This window comes from Hylaeus volcanicus, chromosome 5 (assembly GCF_026283585.1).
Source record: "Hylaeus volcanicus isolate JK05 chromosome 5, UHH_iyHylVolc1.0_haploid, whole genome shotgun sequence".
In the NCBI taxonomy this organism is placed as follows: Eukaryota; Metazoa; Arthropoda; class Insecta; order Hymenoptera; family Colletidae; genus Hylaeus; species Hylaeus volcanicus.
In genome coordinates this window covers 2293372-2315965 of record NC_071980.1, presented here as the reverse complement: position 1 = coordinate 2315965, position 22594 = coordinate 2293372, and the positions used below count along the sequence as shown (strand labels likewise).

General features: G+C 42.6%; 3 protein-coding genes across 3 annotated transcripts in view; all 3 read right to left on the bottom strand.

Annotated features, from left to right (window-relative positions):
* The window catches only part of LOC128876882 (uncharacterized), an 816-nt gene extending 276 nt beyond the window's left edge, over nucleotides 1-540 (bottom strand). Inside the window, exon 1 of the mRNA XM_054123681.1 lies at nucleotides 22-540. Coding sequence (XP_053979656.1) covers nucleotides 22-268 — 247 coding nt within the window. The 5' untranslated portion in view covers nucleotides 269-540. The remainder of the gene's footprint in view (nucleotides 1-21) is intronic.
* A 119-nt stretch (nucleotides 541-659) lies between these two features.
* LOC128876881 (tropomyosin Tod p 1.0102-like) lies at nucleotides 660-6413 on the bottom strand. The gene is made up of 5 exons (XM_054123680.1): nucleotides 6017-6413; nucleotides 5454-5701; nucleotides 3963-4070; nucleotides 3596-3771; nucleotides 660-1168 (listed from the first exon to the last, which is right to left on the bottom strand). Exons 2-5 carry the CDS (start codon nucleotides 5653-5655, stop codon nucleotides 854-856), a joined length of 801 nt encoding a protein of 266 aa, XP_053979655.1. The 5' UTR covers nucleotides 5656-5701; nucleotides 6017-6413; the 3' UTR covers nucleotides 660-853.
* A 5298-nt stretch (nucleotides 6414-11711) lies between these two features.
* Nucleotides 11712-22594, bottom strand: part of LOC128877712 (alkaline phosphatase-like) — a 206681-nt gene continuing 195798 nt past the window's right edge. Inside the window, exon 9 of the mRNA XM_054125263.1 lies at nucleotides 11712-21160. Within this exon, the coding sequence (XP_053981238.1) occupies nucleotides 20768-21160 (393 nt within the window). The 3' untranslated portion in view covers nucleotides 11712-20767. The remainder of the gene's footprint in view (nucleotides 21161-22594) is intronic.

Below are 22594 nucleotides of genomic sequence, written 5' to 3'. Positions count from 1 at the left end.
GTAGTTCAGCAGCACCTCTACCTAGAAAAGCTTTTTGCATTCTTTTCCTGTTTCGTCGCTTGTGGCGTCTCACAGACTGTCTTAGGCTCTTGTCAGAGCTGCAGACGTCCAGCCACTTGCGCGAAACTTGAGCAGCACACAAGAGAGACTCGGTATCTAACTTGCGAAGGATCAGTTGGGATACCTCCAGAGGTAGTTCAGAGATGAAGTCTACCTTGGCAGGTGCCAACAGTCCAATGACGCGAAGGAAAGACCTGAAGAACTCCATGTCGTCGCTGTTGTCGCAGGGACTCGAATGAGCAGCTCCTGAAAAATTAGGGGTATATATACCCCTCAACCCCCACTCCTACCCGTCACGGTTGACCACCCGTTCCGGTCCAGTGATGCGGCCAATCACGATCGAGAACGGATGCTACGCATCAACGGTTCGACCAATCGCGTTATATGACTGGTAACGTTCTCCTCTTTTGCACTGTACAAGGGTTATTATTTTTTGAAAAAGGAATATTTGCAACCTTTGTTACAATTTGTAGTTTATGACTTTTTGAAATCTCTACTGCTACCACAATATCAATAAATCCTTTTAAATTGTCTCTTGGGTGATTTTTAATTTAAAAACAGTATAATAATACGTATTAGGCGAGTCATGAATTTTTATTGACACCTAGTGTTACGATGTTGAATACAGAAATTTATGTAAATTAAATCGAATATGTCCTTGAATAGAAAGTTAATCTGTGGACTTTACTTAACCGATTTTTAACAGAAGTCATCTCTATTCTTAGTACTGATCTATTCATCACCATTTCCAATATGGCTATGTGAAAACTGGGGTTCCATCATCGACGATCCCTCATTTTCTCGAGCTATTTGACATCGACTGTGCCGTTAAGCGATACTCCTTTAGCCGACTCAAAGTCTTCGATAGCCTTTCGTTTTGTCGCGTGAGCACTTCGATTTTCTCACGATTCGTAATCAATTGCCGCGTCATGTCCGCAACTGGATCATCCTCCGGCTTCACTATCGTCTCTTTGTGACATTCTTTGCTGGAAATATCATCGGGAGTGCTTTTGACTCTCTCCTTATCTTCCCGAGTCGGGTTCGCCAAACGTAACGATGCAATTTCTTGCTGCAGTCGCTCGATTTCTTTTTTGTTTACCTTCTTCACCTGAAAGCAAATAGCGAAAGGACGTAATATACAGTCAGTCACATAAGTATGCGTAATCACACAATTTTATATTTGTAATGAAATATTTATTTGAAAACATCGAACCTGTCATTTAATAGAGACAATTTTTATTTATGGGACAGACTGTATGTAATACAGCTTGCGATTATAAAAATTAAATACAAATGACTTCGCGAGATACCTGCATACAATGAAAAATAATAATCAATATATAATTAGGTACGCATATTTACAATGCATTGCATATTTATTATTTTACTTTACCTCTTAAAGTATTCATCGTTAATTTACATTAATATCAACCCGTATTAATTATCATTTTTCGTTAATGGGACGAGCGAACCTTTGCTATCGTGTTATGTTTATATAGCAGAGAAAATATATAATATTAATTAGTTTAATTACCGCTACACTTTTGCATGAAGACAACGTGGCACGATAAGGTACTTCCTGCTACGCTCTCCTCTACGAAGATTTCATTACGCGTTTAAGAATCGATAAAGGTTACAAGAACGAACAGGATGCACGCCAGCGCCCTGCGGATCCTGAAAGCCCAGCCATCGACCTTGCGGACAATGACATCAACGACACTGTTCAGACTTCGACAACGCCGCCATTCTTCTCAAGTGGTTGTAGGGTCTACGGAAAAGCAACCTCGCGAGAGCTAACTCTCACGGGAACTGCCAAATTGGGAACGATGGAGATCGATCATGCAGCATCGGTTGTCCCGCGGGAGGACAACACGGAATATTCCTGGGTTAACAGTGAATATAACTGTCCGTGAGAGAAGTTTGACCCCTTCCTTGACGCTCGCAGAAAAGGGGAGCTTCGATACGCCAAATTTCGATAACTTCGATTTAGCAAATAAATTAGATGAGAGGTGTTTCATTTCTAGATGATGTTAGGTAAGCAGGAGGAATGTTCGTCCAATGAAAACTTGGTCGTGTGCCATGGGACACACGGACATTTCGTTAACAATTTATCGGATTATGAACAATCTTAAGAAACTGGATGGTAAACAGTGCTGGGAGCGGTTGAAAGGAGCTCAAGCTGGGCGCTTTTGTCAACGAGGCAATAAACTTTCGAGTATCCGAGACCACAGGGTAAATAAGGAACTTTCTAAAGGTAAGCAACCTCCTATAGCGGCTAACATTGGGCTCTAAGTCGATTTATGGTACTCTGTGTGTACGGTTGTGTGAGAATTCGCAACTATCGAGGTTTTAGTTTCCAATGTGCCCATGAGCACGGACAATTTAATAATTAACTGATCGCAAACAACCCAATAATGGATTATCGAGTGATTTCCAAAGCGGATTAGCTTCACTCTTTGGTGGAATTCCTACTGATACGTTTCGAGCCATAACGTGCGTTATAATTGGCGATGATTCGGAATCTCGAATACCCCCATCGACTCGCATAAGTTAATTTAATCGAGTAGCGAGTCAATTCACGACCGACGGAATCACCTAAATGGAGAGGCGATAGCTTGAACAGCGGGCAATTTCTATCGTCTTCGCATCGTTAACACGCTGTTCGGAGCAACCAGTGAATAGGTTTAATTAATCACCGGCCAGGTGCCGCAAATAGGCGAAACGAATGCGTCGATAGGTCTTGGAATAAATTAAGTCGCCCGCACAGCCAGTTACTTAGTCGGAACGAATCCGTTGAAACGGATAAAATTCCTTCCATTTTCTTCGCCTTATTTATGCGCTCGGAGTGTGAAAATAATTTTCACGGTCGTATCCCTCGAGAGGAATCGTGCATTAGGAAAGTAAACGGAAGAGACTTCGTAAAAAATTAATGGTGTAACGATAAGAGCGTCATTTTGTTGTAGAGAAAATTTATCATACATGCTAATAGAAATTAGAAATTTACGTGTATAGAGTATGTAAACCTAATTTATATTGTTCCTCTTAAGGCGAGGAATCAGTTGCCAATTAGTCAGTCATCCTTAGCGTTAAATAAATAAACGGAGGCAAGCAAGGATAATTATATCAAAACAAGGCACGCTCAGGGATGCACGCTCCTACTGTGTCTATCTTGGCACGATCTTGTGTGCACGACTACGCTACCATACATAAGAAGCGATACATGAATATCAACGTAATTAATACAGGACTAGCACTAAGCATTAAATAATAATCTTGAAGTTTATCGATGAGTACTGCTTCACCCTTTGTACTCCTGTGTCGAGTTACACTCGACATCATTCTTATACACAGGAACTAAAAATTAATTTTCATACGTATTTAGTTTTTTAGTATCAACAGAAGTAATAATAGGAAGTGTTTAAAGTTAGTGCCAAACAAGAAACTGTGTTTTGAAGTGCATTTTAGATAGAACACAAAATAATAGGGAGATACGAGATACGGTGAAACATTTCACACGGTCGCAAGCTCGACTCACCGAATCGGCTTCCTCCCTTGATTCGTTCAGAAGTGCTTGGAAACGTCGTTCTGTCTCAAGGTGTGCATCACGGCTGTCGACGACTTCCTTTCGGAGTGTGATCACGGTCTTCTCGAGCTCCAATTTGCTCTCGACCAACGCTCCCGTCTGACTTTGCAAAATGTTATTTCCGATGGCTGCAATGAATGTTCGAAAATAAGACTATTCCGCACCGGATTCGCTTGTCTTTGTCAAATTTCGCTAGAAATCTCGCATGCTGAGAGACCGATGTATGTTTCGAGTCACTCCGTGCATACGTTTCAATAAAGAGTATTTCATTTAAGAAGAACGATAGCTCACGTGTTCACGCTATTTCTTTTTTACTTACTTAGATCCGATATCTGCCTGCGAGCATCCTTAAGAGTTTCGTCCAAATTCTCATTTTCTTCCTCCAGGATTACGGCCCTTTGCCTCGCCTTCTCAAGCTCCTCCTTCGCTGTGAACCAACTCTCGATCAAATTTGAAATATTTAATATTAGATGATCCCAAAGGTCCCTTTCCCTTAAATTACCTATTTACATACACACCGCCACACAAAATAATTGATGATGAGATATACTTCAAATCATGCATCCCTCGATTCAAATACTCAGCGAAACTCAACCACTCAATTGGAGCGCCGTAACATAAAATTGCCTCTGTTATCAGAGCAACGCGATGCTCGAAAAAGAATATCTCTTCGATTCTCTATCCGTTACCAAAACGATCATAAATCGCAGCCCATCGATTACAAGATACACCTGTCGAACGCGACCCGGCGCTGTGAAAAAAAATCTCTCAGTCGAATTTCCCCCCACGTTGTTTGACCGCGATCATTCCCATATGTACGCTCCGCTCGAGCCAACGTTACGTATCTATTCGCGTAACCTGAAACTTCCTACCTAATTCCGCGCAACCGTGAGTATCCGACCAAGTCCCAGGGCTATTTGGGAATTCGATCGATAAAGAAAGTTCCGGCACGGAACCTTACGTTGCGATTCAGGCTATTAAAACCGAAGAACAGGAAGAAGAAAAGAAGAAGACGATGGTGGGGAAGGGAAGACTAGAGCGAAGATTGATGAAGTGAGACAGAAGAAGCGGCAAGAAGAATCGAGATGCCTCCCCGATGGTGATGGACAGCTCTTAAGAGGATCTTCCACTCTGGACGTTCAACGGAATCGATTCTTCCATGTTTACACGTTATTGAAGTTTTCGGCGCTGAGCAGGTCTTTCTAGACTATTAGGTTGAAACGTTTGGACGAACGAAAGTTAATTTAATTTCCACGTGATCGCGCGCATTGTTTAATTAATTAACTTTGATATCGCTGGAGAGTTGTCTTCGCGAACATCTTTTCATTCCGACGCAAAATTCGCCCTACTTTTTACAACACGTGGACTTTGATACTTCGATAAGAGGTACTTTTCGAAACACTAAAACTGCACTCGTTTTCTATGTCTTTTACAGACTTCGCGGAGTTGAAAGCCGCTCCGAGCAATTTACGCTCGTCTTGTGGCGAAAGCTTCTTTGGACGTTCTCCACGCTTCTTTTCACCATAATTTCGACGCGGGGTAAGAAAGTCCGCAATAGCGCTCTTCGAGAGTCCAAGTTTCTCTTTTCTTTTTTGTATCGTGTGTGAACCCTTCGCCTTCAACGCGAAATGCCTCGATCGTGACGTTTTCTTTCATAAGGGATATGAAAGTTGTTTCTCGCGAGGCATTCCTCTAGGAAACTGTCGAAAACTGTCGCTAATTACTAACGAAACAAAAGTACGAACGAGGGAGCGAAAGGAACCTTTGCTAGAAATGTAATGGTAATGGGATATTAGGAAGAGAAACTTGCCATTTTCCAGCATATCCTCCAGCCCAGAGTTTTTAGCTTGCAGAACGTCCGCCCGTTTCTCCTGCCGCGACAAGTTTGCCCGCAGATCTCGAACAGTCTCCTCGTGATCACGTCTATTGGCTTCCGCACAACGATTGCTCTCCCGCATTCTCACGAGCGCTGTTTCAACGTCCGTTCCTATAGCTTTCGTCAATCTGCCCATCACAGACCATTGGGTTCTCGCGTAAATGTCGATCCTGCATTCGTCTCTGCAGGGAAAACACTTCTCTTCTTTGACAAGGAAAATGGCAACGTGTAAACTTCGCTACCCTCTTTTTATTTATACGTGACGTTCATCCGGTCACTTAGTTTCGACATCGAAGGTTACTTTAAACTAAAATTGTTAAAAAACTAGAGGTTGCGCGTCGCGGCGAAATCTCGAAATTTCATCTCGCGCAACAAGTTTCTTCTCTCGGCGAGACCGGTGTAATTTTCCCCCGATTTGCTTTTCAGTTCGCGAAATGGGCGAACGACTCGACGTGGCACCGTTAAGCGGTTCCCCTTGTATTATATATGAATCGTACCTTTCCTTGACGGCGTCGGATATTAATTTGTTCTCGACGAAGACGCGCTCGATCGCTTTTATCGCTTCGAGGACAGCCTCGCCAGCCAGAGTGCAACTCCCGCAATAGTTCACGTCGCCGCCCGCTTGACAACTTCGGGATATTCTGGGCGCGAAGCAGTCCCGCACCTCCTCGTCCTCCCTATTCTTCACCTGTTGACGTGCTGCTATTTTTCGGGAGCTTCCTCGAGAGTCGGTATGGAAATTTTTACGACCTCGCCGACGTACGCGCGATCCTCGAATCGCTCGCGCGTTTCTCTTTGTCTCTCGCAACCCTCGGCCCGTTTCCCACCATTTCCCTTCCACTTTTCACGTCATCGATTTTTCATCCCTTCTGTTCCACCCTCCACCTAATTCAACTTGCATTTCTCCGCAGAGCATCCCCCATCCGCTATATTTCTTTTATAATGCAGCCTTTCGCGCCTTCGAGTAGCAGCTTTTATCGCGGATTCGAGTGATCATTAGAGACATATACTATATTTATGAATGACTCGTTCAACCGCGGGATTGCGGTTGGCGATATTACGTTATATGAGACGTCGTCGGTATGCTGAATAGTTTACGTTACACCGCGAAATGGGATCCGTATTACATATATATATATCGCGTAATGCGCAGCGTCGAGCGTTTCAGACTAGATATTTCAGAAAATTAATCAACACAGAGGGCGCGCAGTTTATGGATTCTGTTATCTATGAATGAGCTCTGATGATTCCTCTCGTGCGCAAGTAGTTCGGTAGACGTCGAGCGAGACGTTATGAACATCTTGCTATATTACGCGAATTAACGTAGGAGAAAAGAATGAAGGTTTCCTGGTGAAGCATTATGTCTCCGAGAAAATGTCTTAGATGGAATAGTTTGAGACTCGATTTTCTCGAACGGCATCCAAGCGCTTTATAATTAGCGTAACTTTGTTCCACAGTCGTGTCAACTTCCCCGTATGAAGCCAAGTTTACCAAAGTTGGTTTAAACTTCTTTCACAGGATTAATCTTTTCATTAATAGTTTTCCCTCGCTTTAAACTGTTCTCTGTTTTAATAAATTTATTGCGTCGAGAATTAATTACCCAAGAAAGTTCGCGTCCAAATGATATATTAACTACGTTTAATGAAACAAATAGCGCGCTATAATTTGTGAAATAGACACATGACGTAAACCGAAACTTACACGAACGAAATGGAGGCTACCGAAACGAAATATGCGGAAACTCGCGTTGCGCAAAGGGTTAACGTGCGCTTTGACTCACCATGTGACGGGAAATCGATTCTGGTATAGTCTTCAGGCGGTCCCAAACAAGCCGCAACAAACTAGCCAGTGAAATCTGACTTGGTCGTTTGACGTACGTCACTTCTTTGAAAAAATCATCCACGAAGGGATACTTGTCCATGAATTCCACCATTAGGCGTAGAACGAAGTGCATCCTGCAATGGAAGCTACTTAGAATATTATTTTAACGTGTTTGGAATTTTATTTCGATTTTATTTGAATTCAATTTTCTTCGTATGACTGATTTGTGCAATTATTGATATATAATTTATATGCGAAGTGGAAAGTATGCAAATTAAACAGGGATCGTGATAATTTCATCTAACTCCGAAAGTGCACCATAAATCTCGTCGAGTTTTCCTGATATAAACTTGACTTTCCTGTTGGAGTTAACAATTCTTGTGGAAACTTACTCCGAATCTTCATGCGAAGTTTGAAACCTTCGAGGTTATCGTGTTTCTCATGAACGATTGTGATATTAATATCGCGAACTTCGGTAAACGTTACAATTAAAATAATGTCGCTAATTCTATCGAATTAAATACACGTATAAAATATCGTATCGGACATTGAGCCGTTCTTCGCGAACTGGATGAAACATTTTTTGAACTTGTTACACTGGAATCCCCCTTAAGAAGATCCTAAACCCTAAATAATCCTCCATGAAACCTACTATCCCTTAACCTTCACCGTCGAAACGAAAGTAACGAGCCGACCAATTGGAAACAGCCCCGTGGAAGCAACGAAGTGCATCGAAGGTTCCTGGATAGGTTTTCCCCAAAAAGGTCTGGACGTCTCCTTTGGGGATGGTACGTGCTCACCCAACGCACGTCTAATTGAATCGCGTCTGCAACCTTCACCGAGTTGGTGACATCTCAATAGAGCCTTTTCCGATGGTTCGCATATTGGACGATCTACGAGAAAAATGCTTTCTCCTCGCACTCCTGGCAAATTTATGCAAACATGTGACGGGACGACGAAAGGGCTAAACAACCTGTCGTAAGCCAGCTCCAGGAGAAGAATATAGAATTCCCCCGCGGTTCCATTGTGCTCCTTCACAACTTCCATAGCATTTATGTCCTTCGCGGTCTTCGTGGGGAATTTCCATGACAGGTGCTCGATATCGCCCAACCAAGAATATATCTCGTTCGCGACCCACGCACACTCCCTGATATCCGCGATGATTGACGTTGCCAGGAGTTTGTTCAGTTTTGGCATGTTTCCACGCAGGTTAGAACCGTGGATGATTGCGCACGACTGGTATCGCGAAGTTGCAACTGGGATCGATTAGTGTCTCTACGATCGAGATTCTCATTTATTATCAGTATATTCTCTGTGTACAGTCTCTTACATTCACGTGTATATCTATCGGGACTTGCTGGGCCTCCTATAGCTAGGGTAACTCCGGATCGCTAAGCCCGTACTGTAGCTACAATTAAATACAACTACAGCCCCTGAGTGTTACTCCTAGTTCCACGTTATCTATTTTATCTACGCGTGGACTAGAACATATACGAACATTTTCAATAGTTGTAAACGTTTATGCACCGAACTGTGCCAATACTTTCGTCGCTGTACACCTATAATCTGCTTTAGGTAACAGCAACGTTTCCCACTATTTATTGGAATTAAAACTTTGACAGCATCAAGTGATCCAAACTCGAAACGTTGGACTCGCGGTTAACTGCGATTCAATGAACAGCATAAAATTTCTCGTGGTGGAACACGATATTCGCGAAATGCATATATTCTGTGCGAGAACTTTGCCGATTTCTCTCTATGGATTCGCGGTTGCACGATGCACCAGGGAATATTCGTGTAAATATTCGCTATATGCTATACTTATTCTAGGAGTTTGTTCTTGCGTTGATAAAACTTTCAAAATTGCTTCTGTTAGCGCACTCTCTGTCTTTCTGTTAGTCTTATCAGTGGATACGTCTCGCCATTCTCCATTCTTTTTTGGTCCGGTAACCCTCCGAGGTACTATTGCATTTTATTGCTTAAAAGTAGGTATGATTTTCTACTATTATAGAACTTTCAGATAGCTGTTATCAATAATGTTAATCTTGATTTTATGTTTCAGAAGATAGTTCCCTAACGTCCACTTCAATGGTCTTCAATTGCATCTTTTCAATTCATTCCTTAACTCTAATAATAGCTCCTCTGGGCACGAAGATGTAAAAGTCTTTCGCTTCCACCCAAGTCACGTTGATTGTTATTATTAATCATCGATTCAAAGTTCCCATTTTTCGTTTCGCTCTGACTCGCGATTATACCAACAATTATTACGCTTTCATGAGTTTGCAAAGCAGATTCCTCAAACTACCTCGTAATTTATTCGTCGAAAGGGAGCGGAATTCAATACGTTCCTTTCCCCTTCTTATCGATATCGTAAATCAGTTCGAATCCGTAATTTCCATCGGAAACGTGTAAGTATAATTGTTCCTTCGAGTCGGAGTTGTGCCAGACCATTTAACTGGTCGAACTTTGCCGGTGAATAATCTACAGAGTTCTTGAAGCCGCGAGCACGTTAATCTAACCGCATTTTCCAGATATAATCTTTATCAGCCTCGACGAGAACTCCACGGGTTGTCGCGTCCCTTCTTTGCCGATATTCCAGCGCGCGATCGCTCGCCAGATGTGGAAACTATCGTTTTGATTTTAAAACTTTAATTGAGTTCCCCACGGCGATGCTATTCGGGACGGCTCAGGGTCCAATTCGATTTCAATACAGGCGAGACTCATACGAAATGGGAGCCTTTGTTCCAAACATTTCACATAAAACGCTAAACGTGTATGTTTTAAAATAAAATTGGGAAAATTAAAATAAAATTTATTCGGAATTACTGTTTTCTAAAATCAATGTGCTAAGAAAAATTTAATTACAGTGAGTCCCATAAGTATTCGACAAGTAATCTTTGAGAATGCCCTTGTATCCATCTGGAACTAAGAAAGGGTCACCATGTTGGGTCCCACGATAAATGTTTTTAACCTTTTCCTAACACCAAAAAAAAAAAAAAAAATGTCTAATCTCCCTCTTACTATAGCAACCCAATCCTCTCTGCAATCTGTCATTCCACGAATATTTGGTTGCGGCTGTCGCGAGTTTATCACTCCCAGCCACCCCCGTCGTTCGTGGGAAACTTCGAAATGAGTAGGTTACAGAGTTTGCGAAACCATTTGCAGCTCCAGGCCGAGGTGGCGTGCCCGTGAGCATCCTTGCACCGTCGCCGATCTGCATCGAATTCAGCCAAGTATTGTTGCTATTATTCGACGCCCTCTTCGTTTGTTGCACACGGACACGATTAGGGGTGGCACTTTCCGCGGTGTAGGTGTCGCATTCGATACGGTTCAGTTCGGCCCGCAGCGCGGTTACGACTCCCACGTATCGCGATTTCCAGCTGTCTTCGGAAGTGGCAGAACGTGTTTCGCTAACTATCAAAATGAAGCTTGATACGTGATCCTGGATCGGACTCTCCTGCGTTTGACGTAGACAGTCGCGTTAGGAGCCTAGTTTGAAGTAACCGTGCTTCGCGCTGTGCTTGCTGGCTAGTTGCTGATTGCTACTCGGGATACGTACCATCGCGAGAAATTGCATAATCCTTATTGCAAATTGATTGACTGTGAGCCATTGGTATTGTTTTGGAGTCGTAATCGATAATGATGCGTACGATTGGTATGTGATTTTAGAGTTACGTGCAGTTATGGAGAATTGATGCACTTTTCTTTAACGTATTCTTACTTGAGACTTCGAGGAATACATTTCACCACTCTCTTACTTAAAGTGATTTTACACAAGTCGAATGGCAACAATTTAAAATTTTTGCGTTCTGCTCACTGCAGCCTCTAGCGATATGCACGCATTACAAAGTGCAACAGCGAAGGACGTGATTAACTTAACGAGCAAACGTATTATAGGAGAACCTAAATACCAGTAAATTATATCGGGCGCGGTTCCATTATGAGCCGACGTTACTCGCAGCCCTCGTTCCCGAACGGTGCATAATTCATTCGGCCCCCAATATTCGGTGCGCACTCGTACATCTCCCGTGGTTTTCCACTAATGTACTTTAGGCTGTGCCGGGCGTCGTGTGTAGATAACGATCTGCAAAGTTCCCGGGACTGTGTAGGTAGACCAAGTTGCATGTACACCTGCTAGGCTAGGTGTCTTAAATGATGCACTTTCATTTCTACTAATATCAAGGCAATACTCGTAATTTTGTTTACAATCAAAATTGAGAACGAATGTTATTAATTTCTAGCGCAACTGAAATTTAATGAAACTACTTGTACGTACGTTTTGTTCGTTGGATCACGCGAGGCTCGTCTTGGTTGAACGGTGCTTCTGCGAAAATTTTGTTAGAAGGTGAAGGAATAAATTTGGCAACGATACACATTTCTGAAATCCCTTTTTTATGAAACAATAATATACAGATATCTATAGTAAATTCCATTTTGTAATAATTCGTATTCACGTTATTTACAGAAATATATGTATATATTTATTCATTTATGTATATATCGGTGAGCTCTCGTTATCTATTTCGGAGTTTGGTCTCGCGGATTACGATCCACTCGTGACGCTAAAATCTTAACCCCATAGCTGTGTGTCTTTGGTGCTGAAAACTTCTCACACTTACATATTTATGATTATGTTTATACAATTACAAACATAATTACAGACACCAAATTGCCTTCATTCGGTGCGCTCCGTAAAAAATAAGTCACCGTATGGAGTTTCACTAAAGCAGAGGCGAGCAAAATTTTCATTTAAACACACACCAAAGTTGAACTATTTATCTATCACCGTTTGATCAAAACGTTGCAAATAAACGACGTTCGAACAAAATTTTGCCCACGACTGCACCACACGATGCGATTACGCAGTTAACGGGTTAACTTTAAGTTCGGTTTCGCTGTGAACGAAGACTACTGCAAAGAGCTACGAGGAATGACCCTAAATGATTTTGATGGTAACAATACCGCGAGTCACTTCTCCGCGTGGCAATAAAATCTTGATCGATAGCGAAACAAACTTTTTTAAAAATTCCGATTACCGACTCTGAATTCCATTTAGGTCCATTCTCTTCGGCTTTCCAGTATATGTAGGCTTGTACGATGACGATTATCAATTCTCGTATCTACACTCTCTTTTATACACACACATACACTACACGCTTTCGTCGTGACTCCACGATTTCGGTGTTTCTTATTTTACTCGATAATCTACGCGTGCAAATTATGCATGTTCTCTATGACGGTCTCTAGCAACGAAAGGCGTCGAAAAGGAAAAGGATAGTCCTACAGTCCCATTTCTCGTCTGCTCAGAACCTATACCTAGGTGAAACGAGAAAGATATTTCCCACTTAAACTCTTCGGAGTACCCTAATTGATAAGAATCGGCCTTCGCTCGGAGTCGGTGAAAAACTTCAGATTCCTCGCGTGTTCGCGACAATGCTTTTTACTTTCTCGCGTGTCTACTTCATCATCGATTGGGTACGTTATTGTCCCCTCTAATCGTCATTCTGATTTAGGTCGATCGATAAGTGTGAAATATTTCCTTAGAAAGCTGTCGCGGTGTACACCTAGGCTGAGTGTTGGACAGCGACAGGGACTGCGAAACAAATGAATTTCAGCTTGCATTTGCATTCAGTTTCTTGCAAGAAGTAATTTCTCGTCCTTTCTTGATTTGAAAAAGCTTCATGCAAAAGAATATAATAAATTGATATTCGAAAGAGTTGCAGTGGGAAAGGAAGACATTAATCAAGAGAAAGTGGGACGTTGATAAGCAGACGTTCTAGGATTAATTTCATGCAACCTGCGTCTTCTTCTGTTCATTTTCTCCATTAACTCATCCATCCAAACTTCAAACGTGAACGTGTCTTCTAAGCATATCCGATTGTGTGCATTTTCTGTACAAGTATAGATTATCCTAGATATTACGTTTCGATGCACTTTGCCCCATTTCTCTAGATGGACTGTTATAATGAAAATTTGTTCATCGTTTGTACAATCTTCCGAAGAAGACATTTCAGCGCATTTAGCGACCAATGAAAATGAATCAAGAAACGGAATCTCAGAGTTGTGCAAATGCATTTTGTATACGAATTGAATATTTTTATTCTTGATCATGAACTACGTTAACTTTCCAACGTTGTTTTCTTCTTTCTCTTCTATGCCAAACTGTTCAAGAAAAATTTTTAAATTACTTTCATTCATGTAACGAAGTCTTACAAAGTTTGATTGAATTTTAATAGGGAACTAAAGAGCCTGGCTATGCTTCACTTCTTCATGCTATTATACACGTATGAATCACTTATATTTTAGTTCAATTTATTTCTTCGAAGTCATCGATATATTTTAAAATTAATGGTGTCAGTGTTCGATATTGACCCGAGATCTTTTGTCACTAAAGGATTCTATTTCGTTGAGCAGCAAATCGTTAAGTTCATTACACGTGCAATTAGAATATTTCTCCAGATACGAGAGGCGCGTTTCGAAATAAAATTGTACCATTCTCGGTTGCTAAAGTAATTTAGCTATGTCTGTGACAAAAGTTTACTCATGGAAAGCAGAAAATTAATTTTTGTTACAATGAAAATCGAACATTTCAATTAGTTATCGACAGAGCTGAATCGACTTTAGCTGCCCCATTCTCTTCTTCTGTTTTGATTCGATAACGTCACGGTTTCGACGTGTAATCCAGAATTTCTAGACAAAGAAATTCTATCGAACGCAACGAGAAACCATTCCACCAACGAATTCAATGTTTTATTCCATCTATAACCTATCGTGGAATTATTTTGCCGTTCTTATTGCATCGATAGTAAGTATCGATGTTTAATTATTGCTAATTGCATTCACCATTTCTCTTCGTACGTCAAACCTTTATTAAACGTTGCGCAATTTCAACGGAGGAAACAATAAATAAATAATAAGTTATAATGTTTATTATCGGAACAAATCGAAAGCAATTTAAAATCATTTGTTAACAATTGCTCAAAGTAAACGGGTAACGTTTCAAAAGTACGATAACAAAGTTCTCGTATACGTACATTTTATTAATGACCCGTTTTCAATTAACGCCCACGCGATACTCCATTCTTTACCGCTGACTAAATAAATATTTTTCCACTCCAATAATATTTCAAACGTAAAATTTTGCACGTTTCGAAAGGTGTATTATTCGTATCAAATTCGTTAAACTCAATCGTCGAATTTCATTAGTGATAGAAAAATAATGAAATAACCTTCCTTCATTCAGAATTCCTACCAAAGATAAAAATTTGTGATCATTGAATATCGAAAATAACGTATGGATAATTTATTTCTATCCTCATCGCTCGTATTATACGCGCGATGTACTCGTGTACAACGCTCAGAGCCTTTGTACACTGTTTATCGCCGGAAATTAAAGCTGCCATCTAATCAATAGGGCATCCGCGGGAACGAAGGGGTTGCGTTTAACTTCTTTCCCCTCCGGGCGAAAATCCGAATGAATCGAAGACAGAAAGATCGATCCGACATCGACTGCCCTCGGGACACCGGAAGTTAATTAACCTTCTGGTGTCACACGTCTCTGCAACTTTACTTCATCGACTTTCGAACAACCACCCCGTTGAAGGAACAATATCGCAATCGCTCCCTCATTAATGGCTCTTCGAATACCATTTTACATCCATTCCGAAAAATTCATTTAATAATGTCAAAACTATGATTTAACTTCGTTAATTTTGTTCATGTCCTCTCCGATACTTTTCGTTTTTCAATCCTGTCTGAGTGCTTATTAAAATAAATTTTCAGCACAAACCGCCCCTTGTTCGTGGAAGGATTAACAGTTTTATCGCGTCTTGCATCGACCGCGCGCACGAACGCAAATCGAAGGCGTTTCTCTGTGTTCAATTCCAGTCGAAGTTTCCGCTGTGAAACCAATTTTCGAGTTAACACGGTTCTCCATCGAAGAGAATGCGGGCATGGCGTAAAGCTTGAGGGTCATAGGTGCCAACAAGGGCTTAGTTCTATCTTGCACGCTCCAATTCAATCGCGAGACCCCCCACGCTGGATATCCCCATCTCGCTATCTTGAAAATCTTCGAACAGCAGTCACCGTTCCAGCTTTTCTTATTTCTATAAATTTACCAGCGCGGATTAAACACCGCATTAGGCCAGGAAAGCCGATATCGGCACGATCCCTATTTACCAGGAATCGGTCCCAATCGTCGAAATCCACCTGCCATTGTTATCGGGGACAATATATGGCGACGCGTCACGAAGAAAGAGGGTTCAGAGCGCCAGTTCTCAACTCGCAGCCCCTTTCGAAGGAGCCGAATTTATTTCTCGACGTATCGGTTTCATTTGGCCCGCGAAGATAAATATTTTCGTTCCTTGTCACTGGCTTGGGATAAGAGTCACTCGACAAATACGGATTCTCGGCAATGGCAATTGTCCAGACAAGTGTTTATGGATATTATATATACTTGTCGTTAGGTCTTTTTCGATGAATCGATGGAACGTTATACATTCTTATGTTAATTTCACTGATTGAAAGGTCTTCAATTTTATTAAAATAAAAAACGTCAACTTAAAACACCAGAGAGTTGTCAATCGTAATTCGATAGATCGATAACACCGAATCGAGTGGCTTCCATGAACAGTTCCCAGTTAAGAGCTCCCGCTACATCCGAACGATTTAACATCGATCGCAAACATTATTTACAGCATATTTACGGCGCCGTCGCCAATACTGGTGCGGACGAGCTTTTATTACGCGCTTTTATTAGCGTTCGAAAACGTTTGTGATCGGATCGGTGACCACCGCGTAAGAACATGCCTCGCTATAAAACGGCTCGTAACAAGGAAACAAGGCGATCCTTGCGAGACACCTGCATCAGCTACACGCGCGCTGTGAAACGCAAGGATATTCGTTGTTTTTTTCCAAAGAGCATATCCGGTTCGAACGCTTTCCCACGGATGCGAGCACTTTTATCGCTTGTGTGCACGGAGATCCAGCGACAAATTGTACGGGATCTGCGTGAATTTATCGAACGATCTCCTCGTTCGAATATTTCTCGTCGACTCGAACGTGCTGGATGATTGGTTTCGAAAGGCAGAAAGGGCGTGGAACTTCAACGTAATGAAGTACATCGAATCCTCGTGTAGCGCGAATGTGCTATTCATATTTTAAACGTTCGAATATTAGGTTCCGTGTTCGACTTGATTAGATAACAAGTATACCGTAAAGTACGTGCATTAAAAATTAAGAAAGGTAATACCGGCGATGAAAGTTGCTGAAAACATAAGGTTACATATTGAAAACATTTAGATGATTTTTTGAAAGATTGAAGTGCTTTACGTTAATTTTGACAAAACTGCGTATTCGAGAGGCTCGCAAAATTTAAGAACGCGAAGTTCGTTTGACTGCAGACGCGCGGGTTTATGGAGTGAAACTGTCTTCCAAAGTTTCACCTCTCGGATGATATCTTGGAAACTAACACAGGGAAACGGGAGTACTTCTGACGGTAATGTTTTACTACTTCTTGCGCCAACGCGGTGCATAAAATGATAAAGTGTTCGACAAGAAAGTTGAAATATCGTTTTCACTGTTTCTACTGAAACGATTAATAAAGTAACCGTCGAAATAGGAAAATAAGTTGTTTGCGTTCCGAGTATCTTTCCGTATTGACGTAATATTTTGATTTTCTTACGACGGAAAATTTCCCTACGAAAAGAAACGTGTAACTCGATAATTTTCAAATTAAATTACTTGCTTCCGCAACGTAACTCGTGTTTACAAAACCGGAAATCGGAAAGCAAGCAGAGGGTAAACTATTGGCTCCCGAGAAACGTCCTCCGACTATCAATAGAAGCATCCAAACGAAGAGTACACACGTTTCGCGTTAGTAAAGGATACACAGCCACGTCCTCGGAGTTTTCACAAGCTTTAGTCGGAAAGTGTACCCGTGTCATTGTAAATAGACAATCACCGTAGGAATCCTCCTTGGCTCGAACGGTTTATCCTCGTCGACGATCCTTGACCGAGCGAGAGGAATGTAATACGTTGATGCAACGTAAGACATTTCTCTAACCCGAGAAAGCCGTCTCCCTCCCGGATAACGAACGATACGGGGTCGAGTGGCAAAGGAAGCTCCACGGATAGGTCCTCTCTTCTAATTCCCTCGCCACAGCTCGGATACAGATGAGTATCCACTAGTGGATTCCGAACCAGTCGAATCCCGAGCTCATTCGAATCGGAGATAGAGATTGAAATATGGTTAGAGTGTTTATCTAGTCTGGAATTTTCGAGAAAGAAAAACTTGCAACTTGAAAACTTAAAATTTAGAGTTGGTACATTTATCAAACTGTCGATGACAATAAAACGTCACCTGTCGATAATAGTAAAGTATCGGCAAACAAGGGATTAAGGGACGGCTACATCGGTTTTCATCGCAAGAAGCGTGGCATGCAGAGACGGCTCTTAAGGTAGTGCCAAAGAAATCAATATGAACGGATAGAGAGGAGTCCGAGCATTTCTTCCTTTAAAGTTTAGGAGGAAACTGAAGTGGGTCGTTCTTCAAACTCGACTGTTAAGTTACCAGGGTCGTTTTTTTTCCGTCCAACCATTCCTCTCATCTTTGCTAGATCATTTTAAAACTTCACAGGTAAGCTTGTTCGAGCTCGAACGACTGTCCATTGTTGAAACATCGCTGTTCGTTGGTTTAACGAGGTGACGGTGATAAATAAAATTTTTTAATTCGATTTCCAAAGAACATTACCGAAACCGAAAGACTGAAATATCGTTCCCTAGTGTAGAAGACATCTTTTATGCAACTATTTCAAATTATTGTTTTTAAAAGTCAAAACACAACCGTTGAATTCGATGTATAGTTTGGGAGTTCGGTTTCGGCAATTAACAGTTCGAATAGAAGTAGTAATAATGTTCGATCAAATTCCGCATTCGCAATAACGGTGTTAATAATGATCAAACTGCTTCTCGAAGTAATTATAATTTCCATGCAACATTAACGACGAGCACAGCGTTCGATAATGTCGATAACAACAACTGCGATAGCAAAGTGACTCATCTATCCGCAATTGTAACTTCGAATAGTCTCGTTCTCCTAATTTCGTATATAATACGCCCGAGACATGTTCGTTCCAAGTTTATACTGCGATTCCCATGTTGCTATTTGAAAATGAATCGGGTATATCGAGGATACTGGCCACATAGTTCACCGTAATTTTTTTTTTTTTTTTTTTTTGGCAGTTCCAAGGAAAGAGATCGGTATTGAAATCGATCTCCCAAGGCGAATTACCATAAATTTGAATCAAGTGGAATTTTCACTTATAATTCAGTGTTTAAAGTTCGTTTGAAAGTTTCGAACATCCCATTTAAATGGTAATGGAACGATCACGATCGTTTCGTTATTGTTTGCATTCGATTCTATTTAGAGCGTGACGTTTTTATTCCGACAACTTCAAACATGCGTTCCGTGGACAAAGGGCGAGCTTTTCTCGTTGAAAATGAGGATCGATACGGCTACTTACATGCAAGCGAGTCCTGTGTCGGCTGTGGCGATCGATCCGCGTAAAAATTTTGCAAATTTTTTCCTAAACTTAACTTTAGTCGACGGTTTTTGCCTCGCCGAAGAAAAACCATGGCCTAAGAGTCTTCAAGGGGATTTTCGAAAGTATCTAACATTCACGAGCTTTTTTACCGTGCTTTCATCCAAAGCGGTTCCTTGAGCGTTTACTATGCTTCGAAAATTTGCTCGAAAGCCAGGGCAATCTGATCGATCGCGTTAAAGTGGACCGACACACTGCGACCAACGATTCTTAAATTCTCTGAGATCGGTATTATCGTCGAATTTACCCAGGATTGGCTGGACGAAACGCCAGATCTTTATTTTTATATTGGAGGCATGGTTATGATCCAGGATTTTTTTTACAAGAGATTCGTAGGCGTAATCGTGTTTCCAATATAAAATTCTTCTCTAATTAATACTCCCCTCGACGTTCGATTCGTTCATACGCGTACATCTAATAGTCTTCAGAGTTTCAATTGACTGGATCGTCACGGAACACATGATTTAAATAGCCCTTTGGAAACTGAAGCGAAGAACGTGAAATGGCACCCCCTTCCTCCCTCCTCCACTAAACAACAATCACTTCCACTGGATTTCGTTTCGCGAGCAAGTTCCGCGACACTTTGTTTCGACGTCGTCAGATATCTGTTTCGTCGCGCTAAACGCTCCTTTAATTGAACCTCCGAGTTCATCGGAACTCCGCCGAGGGTTCAGCCGTGAAGTATTCTCGTCGCGTAGCACTTGTAAACCTCATTTAGATCCTTGGAGGGCTTTGGAAGTCGCCAAAGTTCATCGAGCAGCCTTGGGATAGTCATTATCGTCGTAAATTGTCCCTCGACTGCCCCGAATCTCCCTACCCTCGTCGTACAGTTCTAAATTCTTCGTGAAATTAGGCAAGAATTGCCATTAACTCTTCTTCGAAGCGAGTAGAACTCGATAGCGAGGAGCAAAGTGTCTGTGTCGAGTGAATGTCGCTTCGTCGACTTCGAATGAAGTAGTGCTCGACTATATGCGAAAAATGGAGATCGGAGGAGGTGTCAGAATTGCCACTTTTTCGAGTCGTGAAACATAAACAGTGCTGCCTATAATTCTTTCGCATACACCCGAGCACTCCCACGAACCACCGAACTCGCGTAATACCGAGTTCCCGCGAAAGGCTCGACAGTCTCGAGTAGGCTGCGGCAGAATTGATCGTTTCGTGATTTGGAGCGTCTCTCGGATAATCCGTTGACCTCCGAAGCTGATTAACCGCGACCCCATCGAGGTGCGTACGTTGCTTCGTCCCTGAAAGAAGCAGGGTCCTGGGATTAACTCCTCTCTCCGGAAGTGATATGGCAGCGGAGGAGGATAAGCGACAGCGGGACCCTGGCGGGTGTCAGTCGCGCTCAGCGATACCCTGGATTTTCCGAAACAGCTTCTGCGCGAGGTAGGCGGTCTTCTGGTTCGAGACTCAACGTTTCGAATCGTTGATAAATTATTCCTAACCCCCGCGTAGGGAAATTCACGGTGAATATAGTCTTTAATCCTCCACCCTCCTTCCACTCTTCCTTCTTTAGATCCCAATTACTTCCGCGTTACTATCACTCCGTGATTCCCAATCTTTCACTCCGGTGCCTCGGCCATCGGGAATTAATAGACCCTCCAGTTTTCCACCCGCGCGGAGATCGTTGGATCACGTGAAAGTTCGCGCACCGAAACCAGCATCTACCTAACCCGAATCATCGAGGTTTCTTAGTCCCCCTTGGGTCCATCCCACGCGATCATTAGAATCACCTGTTGTTCCGTCTGAGAAGATTATCGGTGAGCTTCTTCGGGTCCGCGTCGAACGTTACAGAGAGCTATTCACCGGAAGAGACTCGAGCGGGCATTAACTCCTTCCCTCGAGCGGGCACAGCAGGATGGCGAGGATAAGGGGCAGCAGAACACTGGTCAGCGCGCGGCAGCCGCTCGCTTCGAGAGACGCGCCGGATTTCGTGGGTGGATTTCTGGCCTGGTCATTCATCACGTCGCTGGATATCGCAGCGCTGTTTGGCTCCGCCGAGGGACAGCTTATCGGGACGCTCATTGTGTCGTTGCTGGACGTGGAATCTCGGGAGCAACGGCTCGCGTGGTGACCCAGGCAGGAGGCGTACGAGATGGCGTGGGGTATATAGCTCTGGTCGATGCTGCCGGAGAACAAGACACTCGCCAGCGGACCTATGGCGAACACCGGTACGTCCTCTCCCCCGTGAGTTGCCCAGGCACGTGGCACCCCCGCCGTCTGCAATCCAAAATGGATTTTCGATCATCGAACAAGCTGTCCAATGAATGACTTTTAAATTTAATTCTAACATAAATACGTGAACATATACCAACTTCAAAAAAATAACGTATTCACTGTTAATGCGTTTGATGTCATTTGAGCCATTCATTGCACAAATCCATTAACTCCATAAAATAGAGAGTTGAGAAATGCGATGAAATAACGTACATTGTTTTTGAAAATTTCCTTTGTAAGCTCTATGAAATATTATTTTCTAATGGTAGTATCGATAAAACAGTTTCGAAATGGCGTCCTCCTGAATAGGATTCCTCTAGTCGAACAGTACCATATTTCTCATCATCCAAGCCGCCATTTCTTAGAATCGAAATTAACCCCTTCGAAAGCCACGCCGAAACGATAATCACGAAGCGGAGTGCCAATAAATCAGGGCATAAATTTGAAGCCAGACCGCGATTTCCCGCCATGAACGAAATTCCAGTCCGCAGGCTCGTTACCGAAGCCAGTGGCCGCAGCCGTGCAATTTCGACCTTGTAATTATGATGCACGACTAGCTGATATTCAGCGCCAGTTTCGCTGGGACGAATAACCGCCCAGCGTACGTCTCTCTGTCTATGCAATTTTTTTGGATCGCCGAAAACCTGTTTCCAACTAGAAGCCGGACTGTTTATTCAACCTCGTTTGAAGATACGAGTGTTTCGGATTACTCGCGTTCGTGAAATCCAAAATAATTTATTACACAAGATAACAAAACAGCAAAAATGTTTCGATCCCTTTCTCTTGGAATAGTCATCATCGGATAGATGCAGCGAAGAGGGTTTCTGTAAAACTAACGCGAACAAAATAGGCCGTATCTCGAAACGAATTAGACTCGACGGTCCAGCCACGGTTTACTTAGAGCAACCAAAGCTCAGCTCCTACGACTCATTTGCATGTTTGATTTATCCTCCGTCCCGATTCCGTCTCGTTTTCCAGGCGGAAGAATGAAAAAAAAAAAAAAGAAGTTTACGAGGGTACTCCCGCGGCGCACGTTGAAAACTCGACCGATCCCTTTAGCACGTGCAGCCCCCGCGGATGAAAGGGTACATCCCGTAGCGCGGGAGGGTCGAGAGCGAGGGTTGGAAATCTTTGCCCGTAGGAAACAGGCTACGGCGTTAGCGGGCGCAACGGCATTTTTATCGGGCATACGCCACGGAAATGCGCGTAAAACTTTCATCGAGTTCAACGCCCCGACAGCGTCGCAATTCCTGGGATTGAAATCCTCTGCAGCGTTTGGCCTCTTTTAGAAGAAATCGTGCGAGCCTCTCGCGTGGGACAGTATGCATCACACACTCCCCCAACCCTCACCCACAATAGGATTTCTTTTCACGCGGGCTCGCACGAGCGAGTGAAACCGAGTTGGACAAATTTTGGTCTGAATAAGGAATGAAAATT

Excerpts from the sequence above, each read along its gene's own strand:
- LOC128876881 (XM_054123680.1), bottom strand. The coding sequence starts at position 5,655 with ATGGGCAGATTGACGAAAGCTATAGGAACGGACGTTGAAACAGCGCTC. Across the intron at positions 4,071-5,453 it reads GGAGGATATGCTGGAAAATG|CGAAGGAGGAGCTTGAGAAG; the intron begins GCAAGTTTCTCT and ends GTTGGTTCACAG. Across the intron at positions 1,169-3,595 it reads CAAGGGAGGAAGCCGATTCG|GTGAAGAAGGTAAACAAAAA; the intron begins GTGAGTCGAGCT and ends ATTTGCTTTCAG.